This window comes from Thunnus albacares, chromosome 2 (assembly GCF_914725855.1).
Source record: "Thunnus albacares chromosome 2, fThuAlb1.1, whole genome shotgun sequence".
Taxonomy (NCBI): domain Eukaryota; kingdom Metazoa; phylum Chordata; class Actinopteri; order Scombriformes; family Scombridae; genus Thunnus; species Thunnus albacares.
The window spans coordinates 31,275,108-31,300,197 of NC_058107.1; the positions used below are offsets into that span (position 1 = coordinate 31,275,108).

The window sequence follows — 25,090 nt, forward strand, 5'->3', positions numbered from 1 at the left end:
ACGCAACATGATGAAAATGCCTCCGTCATGTATTCTGGGCTTCGGTTATGTTACAACTGAGGTAATACCAAATGTACAGTAAAAAAAAACCCAGAATGAACTGATTTTTCCAAATCAAGTGTGACATTCAAGTACAGTATGTTTTATGCTTTCAACAAGTGCTAACTCATAGTAGTAGTTAATTGTTTTAAAAAGAAAAAAACTTTAATAACTTAAATTTGTTAAAAGTGCATCAATATGATCTTAAACCTCTGTGGCAGCATATCTTAAAGTTTACCCTCAGTACTTTCAGTCTTTCATCCAATGAAGTTGTCATTTTTGTGCCTCAGTGGCTCAAGTTAAGAGCTATGATTCATGCAATTATGTTACGGAACAAAGCCCAAAGAACAGTGCACAAGCAAATAGCCCTCATCATCAACTGCAAGTGCAGTGTCTGTACTTCAGTTGTAAGACAAATCCATCAAAGCTGGCACGCATGTGTCCTGAAGTGCTCTTCATAATAGGACCTCTGGTTTTAGCTGAGATTTTACTTGTCTGAACATGATGCATGCAAAGGTGGCAATTGGTCTGAATGACCTAGTTATATGGCAAATTATGAAGGACTTTATTTGCTCAAACAGAATTTTGAGATTTATGCGTTAGGTGCTACAGAAGAGCTCACGATTTCATTCGCCCTTCTAAATTCATGAACCAATACATATTTATGCAAATATTAAAATTGGCACTGTTTAATTAATGTTAGCTTGTGACAAGGCACAATGACACTTCATTTCTTGATAAGTGCTGTTAATCAGCGTTCTCCTCTGTGTTTACAATTAGAAGAAGAATAGCATTCTGATTAGGTCATTTGGTGACACAACACATGCTCCTCTCTGCTCTGCAAGGCTTCAGACAGTCTGTGCCTCTGATTTTTTTTCCCATTTTCCCAGTGGAGCATGACTCTGTGCTTTGGCACAAAACACTAACCTCCAGAATGTTGTAGCGTGAGCTGTCGCAGAAGTCCCTCACGCCAATCTCGGTGCCCATGTACCAGCCACTGAAGGGGCAGCCAGTGAACTCCAAGCCACCGATCTCCAGCAGCATGCTAGAGACCGCGGGGAGACCGTACCACTTCAGGTCCAGGTCCTTAAACCACTCATACCTGGGCAGAGCACACAGGGAAATGATGTCGGCATCCCACTGAGGTCATGTAAATTTCCACCATTGGCAATTTACACAATCATAAAGTATACACAATTTGTTGTTGTCTTTAGGAGTAGAGGTATTAATCCACGAAACACATATTGTAAAAAAGGAGTGCAGCCAAAATCAACATTAACACAAATAAACCACTTTTAACAGCTATTTACTTCTGGACAGAGCAGGCAGGACCTCAATCTACCTCCCACCACACCCCCTATTGGGACTGATAACATTGCTTTTGGTGTATTATTTGCAGAGCTGAGCCTAATCTCATGTAATGATGAGGCACAGTCGGCGGCCGCGGACTGTGCCAAGTTGCTACCAGAGCTGAGGGCCAGTTGATGTAGTGTCTGGAGCAAGAGATGCCAGTTTTGGGGGTGTCTGGCAGGGAGATCAGTTTGTCGAGGGATTCTGAAATGCTCTCTGTAATGTGTAGTGATGGAGTGATAGCTCTGTGTGTGCATCTGTGTCTGTATGTGTGAAAAATAGTGTAGCGGTAATACCCAGTTCTTTAATGTGATTATGGGTTTTACAGTGATTCAGCAGCTTAATGCTCAAGATCTCAAGGGCATTATGGCTTTTGTACAGTGTATACAGATGTAAGAATATTGTCTGAAAAGTTTTCTTAAAAGTAAAGCAAACACATAAGAGTAAAAAAAAAAAAAAACAGGAGAAAGCTTGAAACCTCACTAACGAGCCCCATAGTTACCACAAAAGCTGGCATAGCAACAGATAAAACATGGCTAGCTGTGCTTTATGGGAATAATCAGCGCAGTTGGAATGTGATGGTAACCCAATCAGACTTCTTAGCTTAAAAGTACCCCATTGTTTAAAAAGTGTTGTTAAGAGATGTGTGGGTAGGTGGATGGTTTTTTTTTTTGTTGTTTTTTTTGCAGCCCCCACTGTTCTTGTTTTGCCAGATTCACTGTATTTTATGCACGCTTAAGTAGGAAGGCATAACTCACTTTGGGTGTGTGATCGGCACCTCCAGGATGAGGTCTTCAGGGATCTCAAACAGCTCAGGGTCATTTCCATTGGCTTGCAGCAGGAGGGGCAGGACATCAAAACGACCCTTCGGAGCTTTCCACCCCAGCTGCATGCAAATCTAGTAACCAGACGCAACATGTGAGCTGAGTGCAAATAAGACGTTTCTTCCAAAGTATATTTTTTCAGATCTTCATGTGTACCTCAGTAAATTCAACATTAGCAGGGTCTCCCAGGATCTGTCCATCAGGCTGTTTGTAGCCTGCATAACGAATCAGCTGACAGTTCCACACTCGAAAGTCATGTTTGCCATCTGTCCTCTGAGGAAATATGGTAATGGCTGACCTGCAAAAAACAAACAAACGAAAAAATGGGTTAGTATGTCAATAATGTATCATTTAGAGCAGCAGAGCACAGCAGCAATCATTTTAGGAATAATCTCATGTTGCAACACATTGGTGAAAACACTGTTAGATATCTGAACTGTGCCGCTGCAATTTTTATATCAATAGCAACGATTGCTTACAGATGGTTAGCACTGTGCGTGTAATTTTGCTCCAAGGCATTTTTAATTATGTTATGTCAAAGGACTCATAGCATGGCCGCAGCTTATCTACCTTTGGTCTGCTCTACATCCTAGTAGTGTTTTAATGCTATGACCGAGCAAAAGTGTTAATACTGCTAAGCTGGTTGTAAGTCGCTGAGGAGGGAGAGCAGCTGGTGTGAATCTGGGCCAGTTGTGCTAGCAGTCTACATCTGCGGGAGTCAATCTCTCAGCTTGGCTTTGGAAACTAGTGTAAATAGTGAAATCAATAGTCACAGTCTCTACAATCAAACTTGACTGTATGTACAGGAAATGACAAGTTTCACTTTAAGTTGTGCTCTTTAGGGTAACATATGTGATAAGTGGTGACTGGGGTAATGAATTTCAAGAAAAAATAGAAAATGTTATACTCAGTAAATCAAAATAGAATACATGTCCAGATAACCCTAAAGCAGTTACATCACTTTGTTATGTCAACCATCTTCAAGTCAAATATTTTTGACCAACGAAAGTGAATAGCAAAGGATGTAAGTTATTACATTTTACTGAACAATATTAAAATGTTTATTAAATCATAACTGATAATTCACATTCTTGTACAGCAGTAGTGTGATATTGATTCCACTTTCCAATATGGCATCCTTTATAAAGGAGTTATAAGATGTAATGGCTTTGTTAATAGTAAATTAATAATTTACTAATGCTTTATTTTTCAGTTATAAGTCATTGATAAATATGGGTTACCAGGCTGTGAAAACTCCCTTTGACTAGTTATATTGCTTGACCATTTATTTCTAGAAAAGTGCTGCAGACGATCCGGAAAAAAAAAACAAAAACATTTATTAACAACTTACTAACACTTCTAACTGTGAACTTGATGATTAAACCCTTTATTAATGACTTATTAACATTTACAACTGCAGAATTACCGAACAGACAGGAAAAGCACCAACCAGAGAGATTTTTCACAACCCAACTTATCTTCTTATTAATCATTTAAAATTATCTATAAAGCATTAATCAATTGTTGATGAATAACTCTTTATAAAAAGTGTCTTAAAAGAAAGTAAGAAAGTACTGTGATATTATAATATCTAGCAATTTACAAAATGAATGGTCTTTTAAAGGAAAATATAATAAAAATATACCATTTTTTTTACATGATCTCTCAGTTGTAACAAATATTTACTGCACTGTAGACATAACATCATTTTTCCCACGAAATCCACCACAAAACAAAGCAACTGACTCATGGTCTCTTAGTTTAATTTTGAGTTTCTCTCGAATTACATTTATATTTTGGGAACATTCAGAAATGCTGACGTGATCCTGTATAAGCAAAACCTTTCCAAAACTACTGCAAGATGTCACAAATAGCGCTGCATGTTTATTAATGTTCAAGCAAGCCAGACTTGAAGAGCTCTTATCAACATGTGTGTCTGAGCTGTCCTTCAGAAGGCCAGTCAAAGACTAATAATGAGTCAGAGGCTATCCATGAAGTAAATATGAAGTGTCACATGTGATTAAGACTTGGTAGAGAGTGAGCGAGCACTGTGCAGGTCTGACAAATGACTGCTTGTTAGCAAGGTCTGCCGCCTCTCCAACGGGGCAATGATTGGTGCCGAGACACTGACAGATACACAGGCTGCAGATAGTGTCAGATACAGCGTTAAGAGACGGAGCACGCACTGACAGATGGGACAGTGGGTCAAGTCAGGGTAGTAAGAGATGGAGAGGGGTGATGAGATACAGTGACAGATGGGGGATGGAACAAGTGTAGTAAGAGGAACATGAGTAGAATTGAACAAATGGAAAAAAATGCAAAACAAAAGAAGTCTTGTGTAAAGAATTGAGCAGTGTGGGTGTGTTTGTTTGTTTGTTTGGTTTTTTTTACCTCAGGTTGCCTTTGTTGGTGGCGTACTTGATGTGGTTACAGATATAGTTGTACATTCCATGAGCTGTTGTGCAGTCTCTAGCATCAAAAACCTAGAAAACAAATGTGAAAATGAAAACTCAGAGCCATTTTCATGCAAGGTGAAGTGAATTAAATAAAATAAATATGTCTATCTTTGTTTAAGCTTGACATAGGACTGTAACAAATGAAATGCAGTTAAGAATTACAGAATCCAGTTCGATACCCATCAACATTACTCTCCAAATTGTCAAAAACAGCACATAAACAGTGGCATTAACAGCAGCATGCAGTGATTTTAGGTATTCTGTTTATTACCTGTAGTTTGGACCACTGGATCCTCCCTACACATCGGGCAGCATTCCTCCAGGCATGTTTGGCTCCATAAATCAGTTCTGTGTCTTTCAGTTGGTAAGTTCCTGAAGCTTCAATCTCCTTGGTCACTTCCTCCAGTCTGTCCACATGGGCTTTAGAGCCATACCTATGGGCAGGACAGGTACAGAAGAACAAGTGAATAAGATGACATTCAGAAAAGCACAGTACAAGAGGTATTATATGTAAGTTGTGCCATTTTGTAAGGACAAAAATTTTGTACCACCTAATTTTCATGCAGCTGCCCTTAATCAACTAATATCAACTGCATAAAATAAGTAAATAGGCTACATGAAGGTTAAAATGAACTTGTACTCCTTTTTCGCAACAAATATTAACAGGATACACCTGTGCTGTTATACACAGGTATAACAAATAACTAACTAATAAACTACATCCTGTTTGCATGTCCAGGTGCCAGAGCCCTGGTGATGTGCATGCTGGCTCTCAGAGGCATGGCTCAATGACACATTAGATGGAAAAGAATCATATCTATGTTATTAGTCAATGTCTGCTGTAAGAAAAATTTACTTTAGACAAAAAGCTACATTTTGGTCAGAAGAAATGTTAGTTAACAGAGGGAAATGATGTTAAAATAAGAGAGATTTTAAATTTCTGTGACTTGTTTAATTTATTCAGGAAGACTTGTTGAGCTTTTTAACTTTTCAAGCAAGCTACCTTTAGCAAATAAGATAGATGAGCCAGTGGAGCAGGAGGCTAAGTAGCTAACCTAATGCTAATACAAAAGGTTCAGTTAGTGGCAAGAGCTACACAGGCTATGTGGCTCATATCTAATAATGGGACACCAATAATACTAAAACTATCTCCATTTTCTTTACCCTTTTCTGTTTCACTGGACTGCAGGCAGCCTACTGTTACCCAGCCAAAAACATGTTGGAGGACGCGGCAGGCTGTGCTTACCTTTTGATGGAGGTGTAGTACTGGTCTATGAAGTCAGTGGCCAGTGGAAGAAGCTCCTCTTTGGTTCTCACCTCATCTGGCTTGCGGGCATGCTGGTTGGGCACCATCACAGAGCCAATGCACACGTTTTCGGTGCAGATTGGCATCTGAAAATACAAATAAAATGACAGATGAGGTAGGGTTCTCTGCTCATTGTTTTTTCTTCTCCAGTGCCAAAATGCAATTGAAGAACCAGGAGATTGTGGCATATGGTAGAGTTCAAATATCCACAAAATGTACTTTTGAGCAATGAATGACACAATAGAAAGTACCATGTGAGCTCCTTGGACAGCACAGAACAAAGGTGTTCATTTGTTTTACTGGACAAAGAATTCTTCAACATATATACTGGGCTACAGGACTCCTGTTCACTCAGGAGAGTTTTTGCATCCATCACGGTGTTGATTGACTGTGATATGAGAGAAGCATGGCATTCTTTTAATTTAAAATGGGAAGAGCTATCACATCTTCTATTCATTTTTTAGACTGACTGCCTTGGATCTGTTTGAAACAGACCCAGGAAATGCTTAAATGATACATTACGCAAATTGAATATTTTAAAGGAAAACCCTTTCTCCAATCAATTTTTTACACTTGTTTTTCATCATCTTTTAACTTCAACTTTTCTGTAAATTACATTTCTTTTGCCCATTCGAACCCCATATTTCAATCTGCGAGGCGAAAAGGCAATTGATCCAATTTTGGTTTCCAAATATACCAACTCAGTGTTCCATTTATATCATAATATGTTGTACTTGGTTCAAGGAAAAGGTCAACTTTTATTATAATTTCCAGACCTTAAATGCATACTAAAGATCACGACTATTTCACAATTCCTTTCATTATATTGCTCACACATGGCTGGCATGCATGTTAATGAATGAGTAAGTCAGTGAGTCACAGATTGGTATCCTTCCATTAAGTGAAACAGGAAGACAGAAAGAGCGAGGAGGAAAGACAGAAAACAAGAAAACAGACAGATGCAAAGAGAAAATTGCTCATAGCTGAACCTTGTGTGGTCAGTTTAATGTGATTAGAGTTGATGTCAGCTGTCACTTTGGTTTGTCGTATATGCCTTCACCAGCTTAGAGAGATCGAATGAGTGAGCAAGAGAGGAAGACAGAAACGATAGCGCAAGCGTGCAGTCAAGGAGGAAATTTGACAATGACCCCAGCGCTGCTAAAATTGGCTTGTTACACTGAACCACCCACTTGCTCACTGTCCAAACACTCAGGCGTGGACCGACAGCATCCAAAATAAACTTCCCTCCGTGTCCCTTCCAGCCCATTCAACCCTAACTTGACAAAAAAAAAAAAAAAATCTGTTGAGCTAGACAACAAACATGCTATCACAGCCAGTCAAAACAAAGTAAAAATGGAAAACGAAATTGAGAACATGAGAAAATGCTCAAGAAAACAAAGTTAAAAATAAAAGGGTCATTACAGAGAAAATAGATTGACAACAAGAGAGAGCAACAAAGATGAGACAGAAAAACAAGGGGAGTGAGACGTGATGACTAAAAAGGGGGGAAATGGATGAGTAGAGCAGAGAGTGTTAAAAATAAAACAAAGGAATCACTCGTGCTCCAGCACGTCCGCTCATCATACCGCTCTGGGCATTCATGCCAGCCAGCTGTCCTTTTCGAAAAAGACAGATCATCCTTGAATACAGCAGCGTGTGTGATATATAATAAATCTGAAGATGCTATTACAGGCCATTCATTGGGATGCGCACAACAGCCTGTCCGATAAGTCACCAAAGCAATTAGGCTGCTGTTTGGTGCTAACGAATGGCTGCAGTGTTTTGAGGGATGAATGCTTAAACAGTGAGGCTTACCTTGTGCTCGGTAGACTGGCTTACTGGCTAGAGTAGGAAAATTTGGCTGCATGAACATGTAAAACTGCAAGGGCAGAGCAGCTGAATCTTTGCATGTGATCGTGTCTATCTGGTCTTTTAAACAAAGAATTAGGAAATTATCCTATTTAGCTTCCAGGACATTTTTGAGTCCTGACAGCTAGAGGACAGAATAGAAGGATTAGTAACTTCACTTTTGTTGAGCAAGTCATTCTATAGATGTATGAACTCATTAATATCAGGCAATTTAGATAAAAATATCCACCAAACATCACCTTTGAGTTTACTGAAAATGTTGAGTCATTGTATGTGACCTGTCCCCACACAGAAAATCAGTGATCTGTTGTTTTATTTCTGAGGATTACTTTATTTTTTTATTTTTATTAGCTTTACTGAGATTTCCTGACTCCCTGCTTACTGGCTAAATAGTAACAAGCTGAATCACTAACAGTTCAGGCAAAAGCTCTCTAATGTACATTATGTGTAGCTTGTAAGAAGCAGAGAGAAAGCACACCATGCTGCGCTATTATTCTTCAATCTAATTGACTTGCAAATTATCTGTTGGTAAGTCTGCAGGCTAAATGTTTGTTCAGTCAATCAATACACTGAATTTGATGTTCATCAGTGGCTTTAAGATACTATTAAAGCTGCAGATATAATATCTGTCAAATTTGTTAGTTAACCTGTGTAGTATGTGTATATCAGTGACTACTGACTTTTATTGTGACGCACCTACTTTGGCAATCTGGTACAACATTTAGATTATTTACTCTATAATACGTCAACAACAACTTAACCAGGTCAAATTCTTTGTACTTTTCTGCTTGGTCTTGGTGTAAACCTAGTTTTAAATCTCTAAATGGTTTACAGCCATTTTTAAATATTAAAGGAATTGTTCAACATTTTAGGAAATACTCTTTTTCACTTTCTGGCGGAAGATTAGATGAGCTCAAGATCGACACGCTTATATCTGTGTATTAAATATGAAGCTACAGCCAGCAGCCAGTTAGCTTAGCTTAGCATAAAGACTGGAAACTGGAGGAAACAGCTAGTCTGGCTCTGTCCGGCAGCAACAAAACTATTTGTAAAGCTCACAAATTGACACATTTAATCCCATCTCAGTACAAAAAAAAATGTACGGTTATGTAGGGTTATGTGACGGACTATTTCTTCCTCTTACTGGCTAGGACCAGTAACTTCCTGGAATATCCACTGGTTGCCTGGCAACTGGTCCCAGCCAAGAAATAGTTTGGCACATAACCCCAAGTAAAACAATGAATTGTTGTTTTTACATGGTTTTTTTTGTACCCTATGATGTGATTTGAGGGCGTAGTTTCTGATCTTGTAGTGAATCCTGTAATTGCAGCCTCAAAACTCACCATAGAATTGAGTCAACACACAAATAACTAAAGCAGTCTAAACTGAATTTTAAGGTTTTTCTAAAAAAGTTTTATTTATTTATTGCAGGGCTGTTGTATTGCATTGCATTACAATTGCATCATGCAGGTGTTTCTATTCTTCTGGTCACTTGGTGCCAGTAGTTTTAATCCTGTCCAATTTAGTAAGGGGTGCGATGACATGAAGAAACAATAGCACCTCATAGCCTTTTTACAGATTCAACACTGGCATAGAAGCCCTGGTTATTTTCTGACTTGAGTCACGACATAAAAATCTTTCAATACCCTTGTCAGAACGGTTGCCTCAGTGACAAATGTTAATGCTGCAGCAGACCTCTTTATCCATCCATTAATTGGACAGATTTTGATATGCCTTACCTTGCCAGAACTGTGGTGGAGTACATCGCTGTAGACAGTGCCAGTCTCCCAGTTCTTGATCTTTATGAAGCGGGGGCATTTGGAGGGGCTTCCATTCTGCAGTGACTTGGTGGGTGAGGTCCTGCCCTTGGCTGGGGGCTGAAAAGAGTACAGGGACATTTAAGCATGAGTCATGACTTCGGGGCACTGTGCTGTATCTGCTAATGGTTTCTGACCCCTGAGCCATCATTGACTCAAGCTCTCTCTCAAGTTGTTTATGACTGGAAGTCACACTGTGGTAAGATGAAAAGAGATGCAGCCCTCTAACTGGGGGAAGTGGATTTGAGTGCCATGATAGAAATTGATTGGCAACGCTTAGGAAAGAAATAACATCAGAAATATCTGGAAGCATTTTAGCGGCACTTTTACAACCATTGTGAACTCCTAGCTCTTTCTTCTCTCGGCAAATCAGTTGCCATTGTGCTTAAGTCCCTCTTACACAGACTTCTGCACAGAAACCACACATATTCTCTTCTTCCTTAATTTTTGTTTAATTTCTCACTCCATAATAAAGGCAATCAGCATTTAACAGCAGGTTGATGGCAAGCTAGCTCTTGGCTCACTGGGTTTTCCAATACTGTAGCTATTGACTCATGAATGCCTGCAATTTAACCCCACAGCTAACTGTAAGCGTTCCAAGAGAGAGGCACCAAGTGATTGCAAAAGATCAGAGTAATCAATCCCACACCTTGAAGGCTCTTTTATCATCTCCCACGGTATTGTTAATCGTGGGGTGGAGCAGCTTTTGAACAACAGTGACACAATCATCATGCTCTCTAGAAAAATGAATACCAACAGTGTCAAGGCAGTTGAGTCACATTGTCATTTCCTGTCCTCTCAAACAGTACAGAGGATTGGGGGGGTTTGAATTGAATTTGACTTGGTACACACAAAAAGTAAAGAGCTTAGATCCGGTGTGTTCATGCTCCAACAGCAGTAATCCCCACTGTGCGGCTCAGATATGACACATTGTTATCACTGAGGATTATTTGTTTGTTTAAATCCCCATTAGCTACTGTATTGTAACAGTAGCTACTCTTTCTGTGGTCCCCTTTAGTATTTTTTTTTAACAATACTTCAACAACAAAAGATACATCAATACACATCTATAACATTCATAGTCACAATAAGACTCAAAATACATAACGCAACCACTAAGACACACAACAACAAACACCAACTCAAAGCCTGTGTAATACATACAGTAGTTCTATATAATAATTTCATCTCTTAAATAATTGAGAAAAGAAATCATTTAACAACTTAATCCACTAAATCTCAAATAAAAGTGGAATGGACAGCTTTCTACATCCATATCACATCTTTAAGAACAGAAAAACAAAAGGTCATATAATGTTCTACTCTATTCCTTGTGTAAACAAATACAATCTTAACTTTTTGTTAAAACATGTTGTATTACTTTCTGGAGTCAAAAATCTTGGTAATGAATTCCATGCCACCATTGCTTGATAATTGACTGTTCTCTGTTTTAAACTTGTACTACACTGAGGCAACAGAAAATGACCCTTTGACGACTGCCGAGTAGAATAATGATGTCCATCTGAAAAAAATGATAGGTCACTTAAGTATTTCTGGGGTTTTAGTTATGATGATATTTCTTATAAAACACACTAGAGAGTAATGCAAACTGCTTTTTACACTTAACCAAGCTAAATTATTATTCATTGTACTTACTCTTGTTTGATATGGGCAGTGAATAGCGATGTGAGCTGCTGTGTTTTGAGCTACATGTAACCTGTTCAAATTACTTTCTGTTGTGTTGGACTAAATCACTGAACAATAATCTAACTGTGATAACACTAATGTTTGCACTAATCATTTGGTTAAATAGCTAGAATTTTCTACAGTGTTTTTCACCACCCATTTGATCAATTTGGCTGTTCCAAGACGTTTTACTATCAACAGTGATCCCTAATAACTTAACGTCTGTTACTTGTTCAGTAACTATATTTCATATAGTTAAGTATGAAATTGGTGCAACTTTTAATGCATATTTTGAAATAAATACCATACATTTTGTCTTTTCTACATTAAAAACCAATTTATTTTCCACTACCCATTCTTCTATTAACTTTTTGTAACGATTTGTATATTGTGGAATCATCTGCATACATCGCAATGGTGCCATAATTCAAAATTAGAGGTGAATCATTTGTAAAAATGGAAAACAAAAGCGGCCCTAAATAACTTCCTTGAGGCACTCCACAACTCACTGCTCTTACCCCAGAATAACCACCATTATATTACAGTATATTTCCTGTTGGTGAGATAACTTTTGATCCATTCAGCAGCAGATGTTTCAAAGCCATAACAGTTCAACTTATTCAATAACAATTTATGATCAAGTATGTCAAATGCTGCACTCAAATCCAACAATATAGCACCGACAACTTTTTTCTTATCAGTTTCTTTCATCCAGTCATCTGAGTTAATACCGTATTCGTAGAGTGCCACTTTTTATATACATGCTGATACACCATATTTAAATTTTTTAAAGAAATACTTTTGGATTTGTTCATATACTATTCTCTCTTTAATTTTCCTCAAAGCAGGAAGTAGGCTTATTGGTTGACTATTTTTACCTGTGAATGGTTCTGTACCATTCTTGGCTAGTGGAACAATCTTGGCTATTTTACATTTCCATTTCCAAGGACACATTTTTCTGCACTTAAAGTAATGATGTAAGAAGTAAGCAGGGCAATCAATGCTGCTACAGGTTTCAGTAGCTTCACATCATGGTTATCAACATCTGAAGGCTTTTCCTCACTCATTCATAATAATTTCTCTATTGCACCCATACAAACTTTTTCAAATTCAATATTTCTTACTTCATCATTTCGTACTTAATCATGTTTGTTAAAATATTCAAACATCCTTTTTAATATTATTTCCTGACCAGATTTTGGAACTTTAGTCCTCCTTCCAATTGCAATTAGATTATGATTATTATGATTGCTTTTGAGCACAACTCAGCAACATTTGTAAAAATTAGATCAATGCAAGTCAAAGATTGTGAACCATCAGCTCTGCAATATATTCTTGTTGGCTTGGTAATAACTTGTGACAAATTACATGTATCTGCAAGAGAAAGCCACTTATTTCTGAGTGCACAACACCTTGAATTCCCAGGAAGTAAATCTCATTATTTATATCACATACTCTATCTAACAACATATTTGATACATTATCACTGCATTTGGTGGTCTATAACAGCACCCAATAAATACTGGCTTTAGATGAGGCAGTTGAATTTGTAGGCAGATTACTTCAAATCTATACTTCTTAGATCCCCCCTAACTCTTACTGGTATTTGGCTCTGAACATAAATTGCTACTCCACCTCCATTTGCATTCCTATCTTGTCTGTAAGTATTACACCCAGCTATGTTCAATAAAGAACTGTTTATTGTTGAATCTAAATGTGTTTCTTTATGTGTATGTACATTCTGTTCGATAAGAATTTCTGAAATGTCCTGTGTTTTATTTCTTGAACTCCAAATATTCAAATGAACTATTCTTAATCCCTTTGTCAGTGATGTGGAATTTCTTTGCATCATAAATTTTCTTTGATCAACATAAAATATGTATTTCATCACTTTCAGAGCTATCACAAGAACAACAGAAAAAAAACAACTTAACTCATATAAACACATATACACACACACATATATAAGATAGAACCACAAAGGCACTCTCATACACACACACACACATGCATACCCATTTCACCCCCATTGCAAAATCACACATACAGCTGAAACTTGAAGCCACGCCATCTCCCATCATAATTCATAGTCTTCCTATGGCCACTAATCCATTTGCTTCTAAAGGGCCTACTTATTACTGAACAACTGAAATTCAGATTCATTTTAACTCAATTTCATAATCAATATATATCAACATTCACAACAAAACTACTAAACAAACTCCCCATTTCTTTGTCATATAGTTGATTGTTGCAGTTCATTCCCTTATTCACATGTGTCCATATCTGTTGATACTGTAGATGCAAATTTAGCTCCATGTAGGTCAGTCCAGTCCTTTTTACCTGATGTTTTGCAACTCTGGTTCAATCACCTCTTTCAAATAAATGTTGTGGACAGGAAGAAAGATCATTGTAGCATAAAGAGACTCTCAGTTGAACAGGCAAAGAAAATCAGATGCAGAGAATCAAGGCTTGTTGACATAAAAATCAGAGCAATTGTGTATTATTTGAATATTATGCTTATTGCTCACTGGCTGGAAGCTATAGCTTTGGTATTTACATTTAAGAAAGTAACTTGAATGCCACAAGCTGGTTTCAGAGAAAGCCTTTTATATGAACAACCTGTAAATGTTTTATACATGTGCACTAATGTAAATTTTAAATGTCGGACTTGAACATCTTTTCTGCCCATTAAACATTTTACATAAAGACCAGGTCAGACTTTGCATGACCAATTTAGTAAATTTAGGAAGTAAAACCAGAACTTTTAGCCTGTAATAATGTAAATAACATAAAACCAAAATCCAAGCATCCTTGGAACAAAGTGATATTCAACAGTATATCCTGTGGTTGCACCATATGTTTAGATAAAGATAAAAAAATTTTTAAAAAAAACCCCAAAAAAATCCTTTTCAGTTTGTTATCTGTGGGCAAATTGAACCTTGTTTTTCAGCCTATATCTGTTTACATTTTTGGCAAATGGCACCATTAAAAGTATGCTGAATTAGATATTAGAAGTTCCTGTTTGCAGTGTACCCAACAATTTACAGACAATTATTACTAGATTACTTTGATACTGAAGAAACCTTAAAAATGTAACAATAATCAGGATAATTCTGTAGTTATATGGAGCATCTTTTTTCTATGATTTCTAGGCGGACTTATTTATTCATGATGGTCATCAGAGAGCATAAAAATAATCTTCAGCTAACACAGGGAGGTCTATAGCTGTTCTTTGTTACTTTGTTTGCTTGTGCACAACGTAAATCCAGCCTGTTTTAATGAGACAGTCCTTGCCCATGCTCTGCATGTTACCCAGGGAAGCTGCTGGACCATATAAACAATTCACAACATGTGTAAATCCCATCACATGTCAATCTCCAGGCCCCAATGTCAAGAATAAGGTGTGGATGTAACAGAAGAGAGCATCCATGAAGCTACAGACAAAGATAATTGAGCTAATCTGATGAAGATAATTTCATAACGAGGCTTAATCACCAAAGTCTTTCTGGTAAATGCAGTTATGCAATGAAGTCTCTCATTCATCCATCAATTAAAACTTCTGATGGGAAATAGAGATGATGAGAGTAAGACAGGGGGGTAAGTGAGGAAAAAAGAAAAAGAACAAAGTGAGAATGACAGCCTGAGAAATGGAAAGAGATGTTATTCATTAAATATTTATATGGTTTAGTCATGGATTTTAAGACAAGTAAATTTATGGTTTGACAATCGGTGCCTTATTCAGTGATGATTAAGCCATAGCGTGTAAAAAGAATTCTCTGCTTTCAATGGATCATCAAAGGTTTCTCCAGAACTTATGAGCTAGTGAAATTTGACAGAACATTCTGCCACCTCTCCTTTGCAACGGGCTTATTAAACATTAAATCATGCAGGAGCAGAAGCTCAGGTTGGAGGGACATGGACAATCCTTCACCAAAGCGAGAAAACTAATTTTCAGGCCATAGACTTGTCACTTGAAATTCTTGTACTAAGCGATCTAAAAATTTCTGAAACCTTTTCACTCGTGCATTTAAAAATAAAAAAAAAGAACTTGAGCATCTGGCTTGAGTTAATCAAATTAAACACTTAGCAATGAGCCATCAAAGTTAGCATTAGCACCTAGCGAGGGAACTTCCTGCTGCATGAGTCAGTGCACATTCATACTGGACACAGATAGTGATTCCACTTCCCAAACACACCTTCTCAGAAGCACATAGACACACAGGCTTCCATAGTCTGGGCACACACTTCCAAGAAGGACATATGGCTGGCTTCTTATCACATCATACATATATAGTATAGCTTCTCTAAATGCCGTCAAGCATGCCTCATCCACATCCCCCGTCCCTCCCTCTTTCCAACACACTTACACAGACGTTCTCACAAGCTTGCACATTAACACTCTCTTCCCTGCAGGTCTGAGGGGCTGGATCATTTCAAGAGGGGCCACATTTGATGGAGAGAGGGATCAGCAGCTGCATGCATTCATTCGGCCTCCTGGAATTATTTTGCCCCATCCGGTCCCATTGATGGAGACTCAAGCTACGTCACAAGTGGGTGGATAACGCAGACCATGTGCAGATTACAACGCAATCCATGTCACAGACACTCAGACCTGTGATCAGGCCCTTCTATGTGGAAGGCATAAGCTGGATTTAATACTGCACAAGCTTGCTCCCGGAAGGATCTAATGCCTAGGTGATAGGATCGTAAGCAAAAGCTGTATTACTATGAGCAAAGAAGCAACACAAATGTGCGTGCTCAGTTTCTGAAAGCATGGAATGGGCCAATAGTGTGGGATTATGGTACAAGGGTAAAGATAAAAAGACACAAAGGCAGCCATGGATGTACATGCATTACACAGCTGCAGAAATTCACTTCAGAGGCCTGCTTGTAAACTGACATACACCAACAGAAAAAAGGATTAAGGATCTTTAGGAGAGTAAGAGTAACAAAAAGATCTCTCTAAGTTATGAATAGGGTTGAGCATTTGCTTCATTTTACCTTGTAAGCGTCAGCATTGTGGAGCTCCAGCGGCATGTTTTCCAGCGTGCTGTCGTTATCTGATGCCAGCTGGGGGGCTGTGCCGTTTCCCACGCCAAGGTCCCTAGAAATCATACACAATTTTCTGTCAGGTGTGTAAGTAAATGTGGTCCAAAACTACTCTTTCCTTTCACTTTGAAATCCCAGCTAAATCATGCACACACAGAGGGTAAACAAGATGCCTTTCCTCCTTCTATGCAAATAAAATTAAACACAGATTTGCCCAACAGGTATTCCTGTGCGATACACCCAAGTAGGCATATTCTCTGTGCAGGACATTGTGTATGTGAATAAACAGATCTTAGCTAACATTACTGTAGCTTACCAGTCAATTCCTTGTACCTGATGCAGTTTTGCAGTTGTGCAACTTACATTCCTACATGTAGGTTAGCAAATTCTCACCACATAATCTTTCTGAGAAGAGGTGCAGTAAGCAACATCCCAGTAAGTGAACCAGGGGAGAAGACTTTTTTGTATATGTTTGCATAATGTGTGTTGACATTGCATCTGTGCATTTCAATTATTTTAAAGTTTTATTTTTTTGATTTATTTGTCAGATAAATTGGTTTGTAGCAGCCATAATTTATTACTTCCATAACCACATTTTACACACTGGGTTTACATTCTCTGCAAATAAATGCTACAGTACTATGTTCTCCGTTCATCCAGGAAATTGAACTACATTTAGGTTTCTTGTCACAAGATGACTTGTTTGGCCTTATCTCAAAAGTTAGAACATATGGTTTGATACTTAAAACAAACAGTTGTGGTTGTGCAAACAAATGATGAATCAAGATTACTGAAGTTCTGGCTTGTTGGGAGCAAGAAATTCCTGCGCTTCCACCTCGAAGATAGGTGGAACAACATATGAACAGTGAAAAATCTCAGTCTAAGCTACATTTATTCGATCTTGAGAGACTAAATGAGAAGGGGGGAGGGGAGATCCCTGTGCTGCTGCTGTGGCAAACCACATGAGACATGAATAAATACGGCAAACTCATCGGCGTGTGATTTCAAGTTTGCATTCCCCCAATTGAAAACGCCCACACACATATCGCACTACCATTCACACTACCCCCCCATCTAGCACGTGTCCATGCTAATTGCAAATCCTCACAGGCATCCCTTCTCCCTTTCACACTGTATCTCTACAATGCCACAATTTGCATGAGGTAGAGTTCAGATACGCAGAAAAAACAGCAGAAGTTGCATGTGTCATTTGTCATTAACTCAGATTCTGACGTGGAGCATCATCAGCCTCATGCTAAATTGTGAAATTGTATGGAACCGCTTCTGCTCTGCAAACAAGCAATCCTTTTTAATGTGCCATTCTATTCCAAGCAAATAGTCATCAAGACAGAATTTGAGAGATGTTATTGCGTATATGTGCCCAGAGATAAAAGATATTATTGGCCATTCTTTTCACAATAACCTTTTTCATTATTTTCTATTTAGAATGCTCCAGAAAGCCTTCCTCCATAGCTAAAACAGAAGATAAAATTAAGTTAGCAGACTCTTTCCCTGTGCTGACCAAATGTCAGCATGTTTTTAGATGGTCTATGGACTAAAATATATTTAAAGCTCCATTCCTGGGTACATGGGTGGCCCCATTAAGTGGAGCCATAATGGCAAGACTTCACCATTCGTATGCTTTGAGGGTTTTTTTAAGCACACATCTCCCTAGAAAGTAATGAATAACTCAAACAGTATTATGAAAGAGAGGAGGATGTGCATGGATTGGTCAAGAATGAGATATTGATTCAAAGAGACTGTAGCCTCAATTTGATTTCAATTGGTCATGGGAGTACAATAGAAGATAACAGAGACGCCAATATCAACAGTACACTGTGCAGACCATTTAGACAGAGTCAGGGATAGAATATTGGCTAGGACTGTGTAGCCTTATGAAAAACTCGTCCAGATTAAACACTTAAAACAAATTAAAAGCAGTCTGAGGTAAACATTTCATTAAATGTTCAAAAGGAGCTTTAAGGATACAGAGGTATTTCACACTCCTCTTCAATCAAGAGGAACTAATTGGAAGACCTTTTGCTTTCTTGCAAGACAATAAAAATATTCCTATACAGTGTTGCAGTATGGTAATTTTGGGTCTTCTATGTCGCAGTAATATATAAACTGATGCAGCACTGTTTATTATAAAGTATTTTAAGTTTTAAGTGTAGCAAAATGTCCTTAAATTAAGAAGTTACACAAAAATATAAAGTATTTGTTCAAGTAATCAAACAATAGCAAATGAAATGGTTGTGACGAATGTTGTGAGTGATATCATCCTTAATTAAGCTTTGGTAGAGACCAGCGTGCAGACAGAAATTACTTGGCACTGTATACTGAGTCATATTAGATGGATGAGAGCCTGTCTCTAACAGCCAATGAAACACAGCTGGGCCAGGTAGTTTAGGGACAGCAGGATGGTAAAGTGAGTAGGGAGACTGTCTTTCAATCAGAGGGCCAGGTGCAAGCTCTTATATTAGCCAATAACCACCTTGCTGAAGAGTCCTTGACCTAAATCCTGATTCTAATTCTACCTGGGCTCTAACTCAGAGCTGCACTAAGGATGGGAACAAAGACACTTTAACTAAGGGATCAATAAAGGAGTATCACATCACAAATTACCAGGCCACTTGAATCTCTGCATCCCTTCTTCCCACATTCCTCTGGCCTTCTCCATTGATCTCCTTTTTGCTATTTTTGATGAGGCGCAGCACTGGTTCGATCTCCTTCAGCAGCTCATTGTTCTCCTCAAGCCCATTGCACAGGAGAGCTCCACGGCCCCCGTCCCTCATCAGCAGGGGGTCCTGGGCCTGCATGCCTCCCCTCTGCAGGAGGGACTGGGTGATGGACGGAGAGGACAGGTTCTCAATGGCCCTAAGCTGGGGCTCCTTGTTGACCTGCTGCTGCTGCCCATGGCTAAATGGGCTGAGAGGGGAGCAGTGCTCATAGGACTTTGAAGGTGGGAAGGCGGGTCGTGTGACCCTCACTGTGCGTTGACGGCCATCTCCAGACAGGGTGGTCTCCAAGTGGGTGGTGAAACCCTCAGGCCCACGGAGGATGAGCACAGCATGGCTCTCAGGTGACACGTTCTTCAGCGTCTCAAGGGCCCTTTCGTAGGACAGGTCCACCAGGGGCTTGTTGTTGACAGCCAAGACAATGTCTCCAACTTGCACCAGGCCACACTCCTCAGCTGCGCCGCCACGGATGAGGTCTGACACGATGACAGGCGGCTTGGACACCCTCTGCTTCACCAGAAAACCCAAACCACCAACCTTCCTCTTGAAAAGACGTACTGAGATGATGTTGGGCTGCAGCTGGCACACTGTAGGCTCTGACTCCTGCATGGTGCCTGTGTGTGACTGTGCTTGCGTGTGACTGTGCGTGTATGTGTGTCCCCAGGGATGTTTCTGCAAAGCAAGAAAAGAAGAGGGAGGAGGGGAAACAGGGGTTCTGTTAGTTTTGGAGGAAATTACCTTGACTGCATTATTTGTTTACAGTGTGTTGATTTAACGTAAGTCAAAGAGGGTACATGAGTCATTAAAGCAGAGTGTTTTCAGAAGGTAATATTACACAGGTCGTTAAGTTCTGTTGAGCTATTGATGCAAAATTTTGTCATGGACATGAAAAATCTATTATCCAACTGATCAGAGCTGCTTGTACCTCCGTGATCCTAGTCTTGTATCATAAACTAAATACAACTTCAAACAAATTCTAACTGTAATATTTGGCAAAGGCAAATACCGCATTAGCTAGTACATGATGACAGTTATTGTGAGCAGGTACACTGCATTTGGAAAAGTTTATGGTACATTTTGTGGTATTTCAATTTTAAGCTACTTTACATGTTCACTTAACTACATCTAAGAGGAAATTGTTATAGTTTTTACTCCACTACATGTATTTGACTGCAGTGGTGACTTTTAAAAATAAGATTCTACATAAAAAACACATGTGACTAATTTAGGAAATATGATAACTCCCCAACAGTTGTTAACACTGCATGCTTACATGTCAGTGCGTCACTAATAATGATCCAATAATGCAATAATATATCATTCACAGGGGTACTTTTACTTAAACTATATTTTGAAGCAGGACTTTTACTTGTAATGGAGTATTTTTATAGTGTGGCATTACTACTTTGACTAAGCTACAGGATCAGTAATACTCCCTTCACTGTTTTTTCCATAAATAGTGTGCACAGAGATGATGCAGATTTGCTTGTTACATTTAGCATAAACAGAGCTTATAAGAGCAGACACTGAATATTTCATATGAACGCAATGCTGAGGTGCACTCAGAAGAAATGTCAACACTTTCAGTTTAAGTGTTGAAGTGCTCTTTGTATGTATGCAATGCACAAATTATGTTTGCACGTGTCTTTGCCAGTGGTGGAAAGTAAATAAGTACATTTACTCAAGTGTACTTAAACCTGCAGTGTGGAACTTTTGCATATAAATGAACATCCATTGCTTTCAAGCCCTTGCCAAACGAGTTCACACAATGATGATTAAACCTATCACCACCAGATAAATTTATTTGTATTTCACAGTATACTGAAGCCTTAATTCTGGTGTCGGGCTTGACATTCCCAAGCTGGCCGGAAAAATGCATACTACACATGCTCTATGGGAAGGGCTTACGCACTAGAGACTTCCAGTTAGCTCTCTGCTAACTTGAATGGAGATAAAATAATTTAATCGTGCAGTTCTTTTAGACTTTCAAAATGTTATCGGACTGAATAGATCAAATTCTGACAGTGAAACGCATCATTTTGTGGGGGTTGTGTGACACTCACAACATTTTATCCACTGTTTTACAGCTGCTACAGTAGCAGCACAGCCTATGACGTAAGCACCTGTCTACAGTGTTTTTGTAATTACTATCAGTGCCAGAAGGGGGAGACAAAAGTCCCGTTCTCCAGCTTTAAGTACAATTTTGAGGTACTTGTACTTTACTTGAGTATTTCCATTTTACGCTACTTTATACCTCCACTCCACTACATTTCAGAGGGAAATATTGTACTTTCTACTCCACTACATGTATTTGACAGTTTTAGCTACTTTTCAGATGAAGATTTGACACAATGGATAATATAACAAGCTTTTAAACTACAACACATTGTTAAAGATTAAACCAGTGATTTCCAGCCTTTTTGGCTTTTGACATCCAGCAGCAACAACAGTAACATGCTGCTTATAAATTGATGCTTCAGTATAAATAATCTTAAGATGTCATATATAATAATATATCAGTCAGAGAGACGAAATGAGTACTTTTACTTTGATACTTTAAGTACATTTTGCTGCTAATACTCGTGTACTTTTACTTAAGTAGGATTTGTCATGCAGGACTTTTACTTGTAATGAAGTATTCTTATATTGCTGTATTGATACTTTTACTGATCTGAATACATCTTCCACCATTGGTCTTAATTCAACTTTTGAGTGGAAAAAGAAGAGGGCATGTGTATAAAGCCGACCCTTTTCTCTCCGCGTGTTGCTTGAATCTCGTTCAATCACCCTGTGATTTTGTCTCTGCACTTCATATGAACTTCGCGAACAAAAGGAAGCGCTCCGGTCACGTCTGCCAGACGCTCAATAATGCGTTTGGCTTCCTTTGATGCAAAGCTACAACGCGCTTGTTACTTTGAAATCGTTGCATGTGGTCGCGTGGGTGACGTCGCCTGCAATGTACAGTGTATGAAGCTGCTGTGCTCGTGCCCTGCAGTCAGTACGCGAGGGCAGGCACGCGGTGTATAGCGGGAATAATTCAGCACCAAGGTCAGCGCTCCGTCTTTACAACAGGCTCTTAATGCTGCCCGCTTTCACTCTCCGCTTTTTGTTATTTCTGTTGCTTTGCAGCACTACAGTGAATGTTTTCTTTAAACTCTCACCACTCTTTACAACTTCCAGAAATCATCGGGAATGCCCTTGAACGTATAATGTAACTTGGACGTATAAGTTCCTCCAGAGCCCAATAAGTAAAGCGCTCACTTTGTAAACTGTAGTAAATGTACATATTCTTGTATTGGGCACAAGCATAAAAGTCTTATAGGTAAACCAATCTAACTCCACATTCACTGTCAATGCATTCCCTTATTTTGCATATCAGTGAAATCACACATTCAGGTCTTTATGGCTTTAGGAAAAGAGTGACGCTTGTTCATAAATATTGACTGAACTGTCCTGGGGCACAGGAATAACTTAAATGGGCGGCCCTTTAATCCTCACCCTTTGTAGCTGCACCCTACTAAGGTAAGAAATTACCAATAACCGATTTGAATATTGATGTAAATATGCTGAATATGTAGATTAAAACTTTTTTTTTTGAGAATGCTGCAGTGCCTGGCTTGTGTCATTCATGAACAAATGCTGCAATCCCAGTAAAGACTCAGCAGATACTTGTCACTTGTCACTATCGTGTTGTTATATTATAAATTATAACTGCAAACCATATAAAGTAATCGGTTATTGTTTATATAGGCTACCATTTCGCACCTGAATAAGAGCTAAACCAACTATTTATCAAGCAAGTGCAGTGCAGATACTCTTACATCTCAGTAATCATTAGAAATGTGTTCGTCTATCAGTCGTCAACTTATGATTATGCAGGCATTGATTCCCAGTTATTCAGAAACTCCTTGTTACCTATCTATTAATTAGCAGTTTATTTCTGATTTGTTCCTTACTCGTACCTTTTTTCTCTTTTTGTTAAGTGTTGACACATTTTTAAGTTTTTCTAAATGTTTGTGCACAGAGCTTGTAATTTGCATTAATTTTAAAACATTTGGTTTCTTCCAGTTCAACTGGTCCTTTCTGTGGATGCAAAACTCAGACACATATTTCTGTACTGAGGATAAGAATATACCATGAAATTCTGGATTATCAACCAGACAAATATCCAGGGACCTCAGATCCCCCCAGGGGCCCTAAAAGTCTCACGTTAGCTGCATGTCAAAGCACTAAATCTTATGTTGGATATGATGTATTTTTGTAGAGGGGCCCTGAGTCAAAATCTAGTTTTAAGAGCTTTATTTTTATAGTTTACATTGTGATCACATTGCAAATTATTTCTATATTAAGTTTAATAAAACTACCACAAACCAGCTCAGGGCCAAGTAGGATTATTCCAGCTGATTGCTATTCATACATCATTATGAAACATGTATAGTCTTTGTGCCCTTATGGGAACTTGGGGGCGACAGCGTATATACACGACGCACAGAAAACAAGAGGCAGGAGATGAAGATGGACAGTCAATGGGTCAAATTTTAACAGGTTTACTGGTCCCACTGACTGGTTAATCCGGCCAACAAGAAAACAAACAGGTGGATATCGACTATCGTCATCACTCAGTATGCAACATCAACAAAACGGATTTGGAGAACAGCTTTCAAATCTCCACCTCCACTACGGCAACGAAATTCACACAGATCAACCAAATGGTGACACATTTTTGCATTAAATCCCTGACTGAAAACAAGAATTTCCTTGAGAAGTCCACAAATAGCGAATGAATAAGTAGCAGCAGAACTACGCGTTACCAATCCTTTAAAACAATTAGAACATACATTTAACAAAAAAAAAAATACAAATACTTTTTTGAATTACACGATAAATGTCCACATTTAAAGAACCAATATGACTTAACAAACACGCACGCAAGTACAAGTAATTTTACGTCGTTTTACTGTTCTGCTTTCTTTGAGCATCAATGTACTCGACAAAAATGCACAAGATGTTCCTGCCGAGCTTGAATTGAATGGGTATTTCCCACAGCAACAAGTTCTGGAGACACTTTTTTGGCAAAAATAAAAATAAGAACATCGCCAATAAGGCTGTAAACTCCTATCTTTGTGTGCAAACGAGTTTTCATTTTTAAATAAAATATATCCTGTTTTAGGCACAGGTTTGTACATTAGTTCAGCATCGCTCCATCCATTCTCAGCTGTTCTACATGTCCATCCACCAGCGGAATGCGCAGCCTAATTTCCCACAGAAATAAATGAGAAAGAAAAGGAAGCATAGTGAATCAAAAAACGGATACGAAACTCACCCCTGAGAACGAGGTCGCTGTCAAAACGACCTGCTGCAGTGAACTTGTGATAAAACTCCTGCGCTCCCCGCGTCTCTTCCTCAGCAGCGGCTGCACAAGTCTTTCATCCAAAAAAAAAAACGTCTCCAAGTCACAGCGACGCGCTCTGCCTCTCTAGAGACGAGGCATGCTTGTGCCTTTCTGCGCACCGGGGCGCCTTATAAATACAGAGCAATGGGAGACACAGTGACGAGCTGGGAGAGAGCCGTGCGCGGGCATTTAAATGAACTGTAGGTGGGTTTAGTTATGTCGGTATCGTCATCACTCAGCATGCAACAGCCGACTCTCCTCACATCCCCGCTCCTCCTAGAGCCTACTGTAGGCCTTCAGAGGGAGGGAAGGGGAAAGGCAAGGTAATAGAATAGAAACGTGTCACTGCTAAGCATATGGGTTACATCTTCGTGAACCTGCAGGAAAGTCGGATTAATCGGGATGTTAAATATTCGAGCACTGCTCTGTGATGGAAAGGCTGAGGAAGTTTTGACTGCAAATGCAACTCTTACAAACGCATACCGAACAGTAAAAATAAAAGAAAACATGCTTGACACTCTTTTTATGAGAATGATCCCTGCTCTAAAATTCTTGCCAATA

At 38.8% G+C, this 25,090-nt stretch overlaps 1 protein-coding gene across 1 annotated transcript in view; it reads right to left on the bottom strand.

Moving 5' to 3' along the window:
- The window catches only part of nos1 (nitric oxide synthase 1 (neuronal)), a 40,557-nt gene extending 15,946 nt beyond the window's left edge, over positions 1 to 24,611 (bottom strand). The window contains exons 1-10 of the mRNA XM_044330404.1: positions 24,461 to 24,611; positions 19,025 to 19,809; positions 16,352 to 16,454; positions 9,584 to 9,721; positions 5,916 to 6,061; positions 4,941 to 5,103; positions 4,605 to 4,696; positions 2,370 to 2,511; positions 2,148 to 2,287; positions 967 to 1,141 (exon numbers count right to left, since the gene is read on the bottom strand). Of these exons, the coding sequence (XP_044186339.1) occupies positions 967 to 1,141; positions 2,148 to 2,287; positions 2,370 to 2,511; positions 4,605 to 4,696; positions 4,941 to 5,103; positions 5,916 to 6,061; positions 9,584 to 9,721; positions 16,352 to 16,454; positions 19,025 to 19,746 (1,821 nt within the window). The 5' untranslated portion in view covers positions 19,747 to 19,809; positions 24,461 to 24,611. The remainder of the gene's footprint in view (positions 1 to 966; positions 1,142 to 2,147; positions 2,288 to 2,369; positions 2,512 to 4,604; positions 4,697 to 4,940; positions 5,104 to 5,915; positions 6,062 to 9,583; positions 9,722 to 16,351; positions 16,455 to 19,024; positions 19,810 to 24,460) is intronic.
- Positions 24,612 to 25,090: the final 479 nt, after the last annotated feature.